The sequence below is a fragment of the Ammospiza caudacuta genome, chromosome 6 (assembly GCF_027887145.1).
Source record: "Ammospiza caudacuta isolate bAmmCau1 chromosome 6, bAmmCau1.pri, whole genome shotgun sequence".
NCBI lineage: Eukaryota > Metazoa > Chordata > Aves > Passeriformes > Passerellidae > Ammospiza > Ammospiza caudacuta.
The window spans coordinates 28,395,911-28,407,337 of NC_080598.1; the positions used below are offsets into that span (position 1 = coordinate 28,395,911).

The following is an 11,427-nucleotide window of genomic DNA, read 5'->3' on the forward strand; positions in this document are numbered from 1 at the left end:
GGCCAACCACATGGAACTGCTGCTTGTGGTGCCTCACTGCCACCTGATGTGCAAACTAAGTTTGGGAAGACCTCTAGTGTGTTGTAATGGATCCCTCTGTGTTGCAAGCTGTCCTGTACCCTGAGAGACATTTCTCCATTGCTTCCAGAAAGTGAAGATTGTATCTAATATGCAGTATACAGTATACTCACAGTATGGTGTATAGCACACATAGAGTGTACACATATACATCTCTGCTCATTTTATAGGGTAAAACTGTAAATAACAGTTGTTGGTATACCAGAACATAAGAAAACTCCAGGTTATAAATAGTATTTAGCGACACAGAAACTGGGTCCAACATAGAAGCCTGGGATAAACTTGCAGAGCAAGTCTAGTGTAGTTCAAGGAGCACCTTACGCTGGATCCCCTTATGCTGCACCTCAATGATCATTCTAGTCATAAGGCCAAGATTCTGCCACCCAATGCTACACGAGAGCCACAACACAGGAGTTTTTACAGAGTGTTTTAAACCAGATAATTCCCAGTTGCAGTCAGTAGAATTGCTCTGGCAATCATGACTGATTCTAGTAGGGCACACTGCTGCATTAATGAGGTAATTTCTCACACATGTAGCTGCACACAACAGGACAGTGTCACTGAAAACTGGGAAAGAAAACCTTCAAACCAGAGCTACAGATTGGAAAGCCACCACTACTTTGTCACAGTGCCAGGTTAATGGGGCGTAGGGGTGTCTCTCTGCCTGTTATGCACACTAAGATTCACATTTCTATTACCTACATACAATTTTTTATATGAATATGTATTTACATTCCAAGAAGTTTACAGCCATTTCCAAGCAGCCTTCTACATCTGCTGATTAATTGTGTAGGTCTTATTACCATACTTATGTATCAGGGAAGGGGTCTCTAGTGGTCATTTGAGGGATCTCCAGTGGTCGTGTGGGACGCTAACCTACTTCTTTTTAGCCCTCTTTGGTGGCAAATTCAAGTTGTGATGTTATATTCAACAACAAACTCAGAGCGTACATCCCACCTAGAGGAACTTCTGGTTACTACTGGCGTATAAAAATGCTGACTTTGTTTATTCGAGTGGGCCCTTTCTTAATTCGACATAAGCCTTTCGGTACCCGCGGCAGTGAGCAGAAGCGGCGGACACCGCGCGCAGCCCAAGGCCCGGCAGCAAGGGCACAGGGCGACCGGACAGTTTCGGGGGAACACCGGGGACAGCAGTGTCGGGGACGGCAGTGTCGGGGACAGCAGTGTCGGGACACACCCACGCCACCCCAGTCCCGCCGCCATCGCTGTGAGGCAGCGACCCCGCCGCCGGCCCCGCCCCGCCCGCGCATGCGCAGGCGCACGTGCCGCGGGTCAGCTGAGCGCGCCGCGCTGGGCCATGGCGTCCATCCTGGACGAGTACGAGGACTCGCTGCACCGCTCCGTGTCCGTGCCGCAGAGCCGCGCCACCGTGGGCATCCCGCACTCCGGTACGTGTGCCCCGGGGCCTCCCGCGTGCGGCCTTCCTACCGAGAGGGGGAGGCGAGGCGGCAGCTCCGGGTGGGGAGCAGGGCACGCCAGGCTGTGCTGCCTGGAAGAGGTGTGTCACTGTGTGCGTGTGGGGCAAAGCGTTCGGCTGCGGCTTGTCTTTGCTGCGGCTTGCTGTGGGAGGTGTTTGGGGACGGGGAGCGCTCCATTGCTGGCTGGGCAGAGTGCTGGTGCGGGCCAGGCCAGCGAACCCGCCGTGCCGTGCTGTGTGGGAGGCTGCGGCCGGAGGGGCTGCGGGAGCAAACGCTCAAGGGTGCGTGGAGTCGCAGGTGCCTGTGTGTCACAAATTACACCCAGCCATACCTCAGCCCTGTGCAGCTAGAGCTGTGCCAGAGGGTTATGAACGCTCCGTCACTTTACTTCTCCTTTCTGCTCCTCTCTGAGGAAGCCTCGCTTTACCGTGTTACGGATGTGTGCACAGCTGTTCCTGCACGGAGCTCCTTTCCTAACCCAGGCTCAGTTTACCAAGGACTTCGTTTGTCTAGAGTGGTTCCTTTAGGCTGACTACACGATGGCGAGGTGACCAGCAGAGCAGTCCTTATCACTGCTACACTTTTCTGTCAAAGGGTGTGAGGCTTTGCTATACTGCACTGCTCAGTGTAGCATCCCATCAGTGTCAAGTAATGGTGTGATGACCAGTCCGTTTTTTCTTTCATGTCAGAGAAATTTATTTCATTATTATTCCATGATAAATTCAATATTTATTAGGTTCAATAACCATTTTCTACTAGATGTCACCTCTCAATGTTTTTTTGGTGTGCCAGGGAAATGTATGGTATGAGAGAATTCTGTTGTACCTGAATTTTCATGGTAGTACCAACTGCTATGCAGAGCTGGTGGTTTTGGGTTACAAGTTTGGAAATACATGGACACATTCTTTCAAGTTTTTTTCCTGGTGTAGTGTTGCCCACTGGTAACTTTCAGGGAAACCAAGTTGTGAGGTTCATCTACGTGCTAAGAATTTATCAAAATTCTGCCATACTATGTATAGTATGGAGTATAAATACATTGGCACAGTTACTCTGAGTCTAGATATTGAGGTAGGTATGTTCCCCTTGTTTGTTTTGACATGCTTGGTTATTTCATTGTGCAATGTTAGATATAGAATAAGTGGCCTGAATAGGTGTTGTGCAGAACAGTGTTAGGACAAGTCGTGTCATGGAAAATAAATTTTTTAGGACTCAGCTTTTCTTCTTGACAGCTGGAACACTGTCTTCAGTCATGGCTGTCTTACACTTGAGAAATCTGCTTGTTTGCTCACAGTTGATATTGGCAGAGGAGGTTTGGGAAACTGCTTAGTTGCAAAGGCACAGCCTAATCAGGATTTCAGTTATTCTTAATTAGGCCACACAGACAATTTTTAATAAAATTTGGGTTGGTAAAAGTTGCAGGCAATCTGAAGTGTAAGTAAATTTATATTGTAAAAAGATACAATAGTTACCTTCCCGAAAGCAGTCCTTAATGTTAGGTTTGCAGTATTGGAAGATGTTGAAACTTATTCCTCAGTTTCAGGGAAGTGTTCCTTATGCTTGTTTAACTGCAGGTACTGTTTCTCAAGGTTGTAGATAAACAAGCAGTGACTCTGTATCCAACCTGAAGTCCTGCTGCATTGGGAACTTAAAGTACTGTAGCTCTAGCTTCGAAAAGCCTGCTTTGACCCACTAGACCGTACTGGTGATCTTAGATCTTTGGACAGATTAAAAGGTCTGAGGAAATAGGTAGCTTTGCCCAGAAATCAGGGTGTGAAATGATGCAGTAGAATCTTGGTTAAACAGAAGAGGGACGTTGGGGGCAAGATGAGGGAGGAGACTGTTTGAAAGGAATGAATGTTATAAAATGGACATGTCCTTTGTATAGAAAACTGTATATTAAGGAAGCTCTTCCTTCTCCTATTAGGGACAATAGCTAAAATCCTCATGTTAATGGTGATGATCCTGTGGATGTTATAAATGTAATGGATACAGGCCTAAAGAGCCCAGAATGCTGAAATCCAATACTTTGGCTTGAACTATGACAGAATTAAACCATAAACAGCTTCTCCTTAACTCTAAACCCTTACCTCTGTACAGGTACTATTTGTTCCCTTTCCTTCCTGCCTCTGAGTTTCTTTGTTGAGTCAACCTGGCTTTGCCAGGTGACAGTCTGAAAAAAATTTGAGATTACCTGGATGAATGTGACTTGATGATCTGGTAACATGTGGGTTTTCCAGAGTAATCCTTCCCTTTTATATATATATATATATGTAAATAGGTATTTATTGGTTAGCTGTGATATCATGTGAATCTGTACCTTGGGAGCTTTTTGTACGTGTTTTGAACTGCAGTTCATACCAGCGAATTTAAACTGTGGCATTGCAGCTCCCTAATCTGAAAAGAAGAACATCAGTTCTACTTAACTGGAAATAAAGGAATGCACTCTTGTGTAAGTGGGTAGTGTGTAAGGTGTGGATCAATGCATAAGAAAAAGGCACATGCAAAAGGCTGCCTAGTCAGGCTGTGATTGCTTTGTCTCTTCCTGAATGTGCACCTTCTTCTGGAAAAAGTGTATTTTAAGGATTCTGCAGCTGGTCTAGAGGAGAGGCAGAGGCAAGGAGAAAGCATTGGTAGAACAGACAATTAAAGGACTTGCCTACTAGTAGCAGGCTACTTTCCATTACTACATTGTCTTTTTCAACACCAGTAGGGCTGGAATTAGAGGTTTTTTTCCCTCTGTATTCCTGCTCCATGGAGCACACTTCCTTTTCAGTAAAACTTGGAGCAGGACACAATCCTCTTAGTATTTTAGGCTGGATTTTGATGTAGTTTGTGGTTGTTGTTATGGGGTTTTGTCTTATTCGGTTTCTAAGTGTTCACATTCTTTCTCCAGGATATGTCAATGCACGACTGGAGAAGGAAACGCCAATATTTAACAAGCAGAGGATTGATTTTACTCCTCCTGAGAAAATTAACAGCTTAGTGGTCTCCTCTAACCAGCTCTGTATGAGCCTTGGGAAAGACACCCTTCTCAGGTAATGCTGCCAGAATCCTGAAGTTATTGTTTGTTTTTCCCCTGCCTTCTTTTTTTCCCCTAAGTTGTTAGAGAGCTTATGTTTGCAAACTGGATAAAAAGCCGCAAGCCCAATATGGAAAACAGGTGAGGAGTTACAGTATGTGAACTTTTGTTGGCAGCATGCTTTTGTGGTTTCTCTTTGCAGGATTGATCTTGGAAAGCCAGATGAACCTAATCAGGTAGAGCTGGGACGCAAAGATGAAGCCAAAGTCTACAAGATGTTTTTGGACCACACAGGTGAGGCAGTGGGTGATGGATATTTACAGACAGTGAACAGAGCAGAGCAAGCGCTGGTGAAGTAGTTATCTTTCTGCTTTGTGCATAAGGAGAACAGACCAATCTTGCTTGAGCCAGAGTCTTTTTCCAGGGCCCCTGCCCACTGGTTTGCCCTTTTGCTATTAGTAAAGCACAGGCTTGTGCCTGTGTTGTGTTTTCAGACTCTGAAATGAACACATGCAATTAGGCTGTTCTGAGCTAGGCTAAAACCAATCAAAGGAAGGTTTGTAGTCACTCTCTGCTGTATGGTTTATATAGGAATTTTTAAAAAGGGCCATAGAACGTCTACAGTTCACTGTAGCCTAGACTGATTTAAAAAAACTGAACAAAAATTTGGAAAGAGATGCTCATATCTCTCACCAACTGCCAGGGATAGGACGGAACTCTGGGAAGTGTTTATCCTTAGAACATTTATTTAAACAGAATACCTTCTTGCTAAAGCATCTGGTACCAGTTATTTAACATTGCAATATATGGACTACTGTTATGATCCAGCATGGAAATCCCCCACATTCCCATGAATGCCTGGGAAAGTCTTGGATTAAGTATGTTGATATTGGAATTTATCAAATGTTAAGATTAGAAGCTGCAGGAATTTGGCTTGCTTAGGCACAGTCTTGATTAGTTCTCTCCTTCTCCCTCCCATACCCCTCTGCTGTTGGCAGGCTCTCATCTCCTGATTGCTCTGAACACCAGCGAATGCCTTTACCTGAACAGAAGTGTTCAGAAAGTGCGGGCACTCTCCCGCTGGAAAGGACACTTGATTGAAAGTGTGGGCTGGAACAAATTTCTTGGTTCAGAAACCAACACAGGGCCTATCCTGGTGGGGACATCCCAGGGGCAGATCTATGAGGCTGAAATCTCTGTCAGCGAAGGAAGCCTCTTCAGCACTAACCCTGACCAGTACTTCCGACAGGTCTACACTCTGGAGGAGGAATCTGGACCTGCCCCAGTCTGCTGCTTGGAAATTGAACGAGGGCTAGAAGGGAAATTTTTTATTATAGCCACCACCAGGAAGAGACTCTTTCAGTTTGTTGGCAAGGTGCCTGAAGGGACAGAGCAGCAAGGCTTCAGCTCCATATTTGCTGTGCATGCTGACCATCTGCCCAGCTTTCGGGAGTTTCCAGCCAACTTGGGTTTCAGCGAGATTGCCTTTTACACTCCGAAACTGCGTTCCAACCCACGCTCCTTTGCCTGGATGATGGGAAACGGTGTTCTATATGGCACCTTGGATTACAGTCGTCCTGATTCAATTCTGAGTGATGAACGGGTCTGGGTTTATCCTCCTGACATCGACATAACTGTGAACAAGCCAATATCCATTGTGCTTACCCAGTTCCACTTTCTCTTGCTGCTGCCTGACCGGGTGAAGGCTGTCTGCACTCTGAACGGACAGGTTGTTTTTCAGGATCTGTTCCTGGAGAAGTTTGGCTTGCTGACACGCATGATTAAAGATCCCACAGTCCAGCAGATATGGATCCACACTGAGAAAGTAGTGTTCCGCTACCATGTCCAGCGGGAATCCAGAGATGTGTGGAAGATGTATATGAATATGAACAAATTTGATTTAGCAAAAGAGTATTGTAAGGACCGTCCAGAGTGTCTTGACATTGTGTTGGCCAAAGAGGCAGAGCACTGCTTCCAAAATAAGAGGTATCTGGACAGTGCCAAATGTTATGCGCTGACCCAGAACTACTTTGAGGAAATTGCTCTGAAGTTCATTGAAGCCAAGCAAGAGGAGGCCCTGATGGAGTTTCTGATTAAGAAGCTAAGTAACCTAAAGCCTTCGGAGAAGACACAGACTACTCTGCTGACCACGTGGTTGACAGAGCTGTACCTGAACTGGCTGGGCATATTGCAAGGAGATCTCTCACAGCGAAATCTCTATTTGGATACACGGGAGAAGTTCCGCACTTTCCTGAGCAGCCCTAAAAACAAAGACTGTCTTTTTAATAATCGGGCATCTATTTATGAACTGTTGGCAAGCCATGGCGACACAGAGCACATGGTCTACTTTGCAGTCATCATGCAGGATTACGAGCGTGTAGTAGCTCACCACTGCCAGCACGACGAGTACGATGAGGCTCTAAATGTGCTGTCCAGGCACAGAGACGAGAAACTCTTCTACAAGTTCTCTCCAGTTCTCATCCAGCATATTCCCAAGAAGGTGGTTGATGCTTGGATTTCTATGGGCTCTAGGCTGGATGCCAGGAACCTCATTCCAGCCCTTGTTAACTACAGCCAGAGTGCCAGCACCCAGCAGATCAATGAAGCCATCAGATATATGGAGTTCTGTGTCTACCAGTTGGAGGAAACCCAGCAAGCCATTCACAACTACCTGTTGTCTCTTTATGCTTTGTGTCGGCCAGACTCGTTGCTGTCATACCTGGAGCAAGCAGGAACCAACCCAAACAGGATCCACTACGACCTGAAGTATGCACTTCGCCTGTGTGCAGAGCATGGGCACCACCGTGCATGCGTCCACATTTACAAAGTGATGGAATTATATGAGGAGGCTGTGGATCTCGCCTTACAGGTATGTGTGTATCTGTGCATGCTGTGGTACACGGGAATGTAATTTGTTCAAGTTTCCTTGAACAGCAGAGCATTGAGAGGAGCTGGACGGACCCGCAGGTATCAAAGCAGTGTAGCTGAGGCTTGGAAAAAAGACCTGTCTCTGTTAATATTTTTGTGTGCTTTCACAACTGTTTCAAGTAGGCAGCTGACTGGCAAGCCATAACTGAGGGTGGAGGTATGGATACTACAAGGAGGAGCACTGTCTGTCTCAAGCTCAGTCTTTGACATAAAATACCTTTAACATATCTGCATTTATGCAAGATTTGTATAGCTATTGTTAAGGATTCTAATTACCTATTCATAGCTTTGGTAATTATCACAGAAGTCTTTGTCAGCTTAGTCTGACCTTCAGGGAGATGCTGGATTTTTTTCCTATTGAATTGCTGTGTCTTCGCTGAAATGTGAGGCCAGCAAAGATACTATAACATGAATTTGCCCTTTCTGTGCTGTTGGGTAGCAAGCTAATCTTCAGTGAGGAGTGCTGGTGGAGAGGAGAGGTGTTTGCCATGGAAACATGGAGCGGGCCAGTAGTGCTGTCCTAGGCAGTGAGATAGCAATAGAGGTTTTCTAAATGCCTCTTAAAATGGACAACAGGCTTTGAAGTTGAATGGTAGATAAACAAAGAGGGAAGCTTAACTCTGTTTCCTTGTCTGTCCAACTTCTAGGTGGATGTTGATCTTGCCAAGTCCTGTGCAGATCTTCCTGAAGATGATGAGGAGCTCCGGAAGAAGCTGTGGTTGAAGATCGCTCGCCATGTTGTCCAGGAAGAGAAGGATGTCAAGAAGGCAATGGCCTGCCTCTCCAGCTGTGCCCTGCTGAAGATTGAGGATGTGCTGCCATTCTTTCCAGACTTTGTCACTATTGACCATTTCAAGGAGGCAATCTGTAACTCCCTGGAGGATTACAACAAGCACATCGAGGAGCTGAAAAGGGAGATGGAGGAAGCCACACAGAGTGCCAAGAGGATCCGAGAGGACATCCAGGAAATGAGAAATAAATATGGCTCTGTGGAGCCTCAGGAAAAATGTGCTGCTTGTGACTTTCCTCTTCTAAACCGCCCTTTTTACCTTTTCCTCTGTGGTCACATGTTTCACTATGACTGTCTCCTTCAAGCAGTTTTCCCTAACCTTCCTGCCTATAAGCAGGCAAAACTTGAAGATCTTCAGAAGAAGCTGGCAGCTACCAGCCAGCCATCCAAGAGCCACCATCGTCCCAAGGATGCAGACACCATTAGCTTGGGGAAGGGGCAGCAGAGCCGGGAACAGATCAAAGCTGACATTGATGACATTGTGGCAGCTGAGTGTGTGTACTGTGGTGAGCTGATGATCCGGTCCATTGACAAGCCTTTTATTGATCCCCAGAAATATGAAGAGGAGATGCAAAGCTGGCTGTAATTTTCCAAATCTTCAACTGTCAAACAAATTGTGAAGCTTCTGTGCTGGGGATATAACCTCCAGGAGCAGGAACACAGTGACTTCTGTGCAACTCTAAACAAAGGGTAGTGCAGTCTTTTTACCAGGGTTAGGGAGAACTAGTCTTGAGAAGTGGGGAGATGTAGCTATGGCTGTCTAAGAACTTTAACAATACTTAGAGCTAACCAACTGGAATATATTTAGCAGGTGTTTCTGCTTGCAGTTCTTCTTAGGTTCTCAGTGTGAAGCTAAATGGAGTGCCTTGTTGTCCAGAAAGAATTGGGAACAGCCTGTGATTTATCTGCCCTGTTGTGTGGTATTTGTTTTGGTGAAGACGAGCTGAAAGAGAAAGGCAGTGAAGGCCACTAAGCAAAGTAGTCTTCATTCATAATTTTCAAAGCTAGAATTGCCCTCTGTTTCCTTTTTGTTGAGAGTCTATAACCACATACATAGAAAGAACGTGAAAGGACAGAAGCTCTTACATATTAATATTTTGTAAACATCATGCTACACAAATACATGTTTCTACACAATGTGATACAAGAATGTGTATCATTTTCAATTATTCAATTATACAATCTTGCAGGAAAATTATAAAAGTAATTTGCGTGCAATTTAGGGTGTATAATTCTCTTTGTCATAAGCTTTATGCATGAGACCAGGCACATTTGGATTTTCTGTAGGTACTGTTTCTCAAAATGCCTGTTCACCACTCCTCTTCCCATCCTATTTCTACTATAACTGCCTTTGTGTAGTGGGTCTTGGTTTTCTCTTCACCCCAAACCAAAACTGATAGATGCAGCAGTAAGGTTTCAACTGACACTCTGCAAGCAGGAGCACAATCTGTTTGTGTATCTTGCTGTGGTTCTCTTCTGCACTTGAGCATTAGACTCAGGATCTAGTCAGGGGTTTGCTCGAGGGTAGTCTACAGAAAAGTTCTGTTGATGTGAAATTTGCTTTGCCCTTTGAAGCTAGTACCTTGTGCCTAAACAGTCTTTTGCCTTCCACTTTTTGGAGATGGCTGCATGTCAATGCATCTATCTATTGCTCCAACTTGGAAAATTTTTCCCAGAAGGTAGCAATCACTATGTTGTGAGTGAGAGAAGAAAAAATTGTCATTAACAGTTTAGCAAGGGTTCCTTGTTTTGTTTTAGGAAAATAAGATTTTAATTAGGTTTTGCTGTTTGGGACTGAATCACAAAGGTAGTGATTGGCAGAAGAATTGAATGTTCTAAAAGACAAAATACAATTCTTGTAATTAAGGCAATAGAAAATACTGTCTTCTGAAAAGCCACCTCAGTTCTTTCACATGAATATGTGTGCTTGTCTTGAATACCTCTCTCAATCTCCTAACCCCTTACCCTGCTTGTAGGGTTGTAGAAATGGGTCTTCATGTTATTGTAGGAGAATATGTATTGGTTTCCTCAAGGATCTGACCTAAGAATTCTGAGTTCAGAACTTCAGAAGAACATTTATGTTTTTGTTGGGAGCATCAGCCTGGAACGAACTAATTTTATCTGTGTAAAATGACATGAGTAGTAAAAAACAGAAATGAAATTAGGAAGACCTGAGGTTTCAAGATCCTCTTTTCTTTGGTGGAGCCATGGGATAGGCAGTCCCATTAGCACCTCGTGGTGTGTGTTTGCTGGCTTGTCAGAAAGCACTTTTTCAGAAAACCCACATGCTGTAGTTTTCTTTGGCTTTGCATAGCCTTTTGTTTTGAATAAGTTGGTGGGTCTGGCAGGAGGATTTGTGATGAGACCTAAATGTGATGTCTTTTGAAGTTTACCATTAAACCTGTTATAACTGGCCATTCCTGTGAATCATCATCTTTTCCTGTAAGCGGTGTGATATTTAAGGTTTGTCATTGCAAACCAACAGTAGCCTCCCACCCAAACCAATTTCTGGTCAAAGGTAACTGGCTCTTTTTCTGCCCTTTAGCAGAACATGTGTATCAGCTCATTCTGATGCAGGGGTAATTTCACATTATTTTGACATGTTCTTAACACTTGTTCCATCTCTTTTGGGTTTTTACAGAATGCTTTCCTGGTATATTAGAATTATTATAGTCTTCCATTATTTTGCCTGTTTGTGCTAGAGAAATCACATCACTAAATAGACCATCGCAGGGTGATCTGCTTGTCCAGAGTATTGGAAGAAGCTGTGGGAAATGAGGCATAGCAAGTAAATAAAAACCCTCTTGTCTTTGCCTGAGATTGGGTGGTGGGGAAAGGCGCCTCTGATTCCAGTCATGGGTATTAATAGATCTCAGTTAACAAAACTAGAAGTATGTATTTTTTAATGACTAGTATGCAATATTCTCTGAGGGCTGTAGGCACAAGCACCAGATACATGTACCACAAATCTCATTCTTCCTCACCATTGTTAACTGAAAAATGATTTGATTTGCTGTCAAGGTTATAGAGAGTGTTACTGCTGGCAAAGACTGCAGTAGTGATTAAATGACTAGTGGCAGTAATACAAAAAGGTACATAAAGGTATCTTCCAAACTTTATTTACATTGTCACGTGCTTCAAAAAGTTTCAGTAACCACTTACCTGTGCTTCTTG

The 11,427-nt window shown here is 44.4% G+C and overlaps 1 protein-coding gene across 1 annotated transcript; it reads left to right on the forward strand.

Moving 5' to 3' along the window:
- Positions 1–1,395: 1,395 nt before the first annotated feature.
- VPS18 (VPS18 core subunit of CORVET and HOPS complexes) lies at positions 1,396–10,958 on the forward strand. The gene is made up of 5 exons (XM_058806765.1): positions 1,396–1,486; positions 4,410–4,551; positions 4,738–4,829; positions 5,534–7,404; positions 8,111–10,958. Exons 1-5 carry the CDS (start codon positions 1,396–1,398, stop codon positions 8,837–8,839), a joined length of 2,925 nt encoding a protein of 974 aa, XP_058662748.1. The 3' UTR covers positions 8,840–10,958.
- Positions 10,959–11,427: the final 469 nt, after the last annotated feature.

Coding starts and splice junctions, on each gene's coding strand:
- VPS18 (XM_058806765.1), top strand. CDS start 1,396: ATGGCGTCCATCCTGGACGAGTACGAGGACTCGCTGCACCGCTCCGTG. Junction 1,487..4,409: donor CGTGGGCATCCCGCACTCCG/GTACGTGTGCCC, acceptor TTCTTTCTCCAG/GATATGTCAATGCACGACTG. Junction 4,830..5,533: donor GATGTTTTTGGACCACACAG/GTGAGGCAGTGG, acceptor TGCTGTTGGCAG/GCTCTCATCTCCTGATTGCT.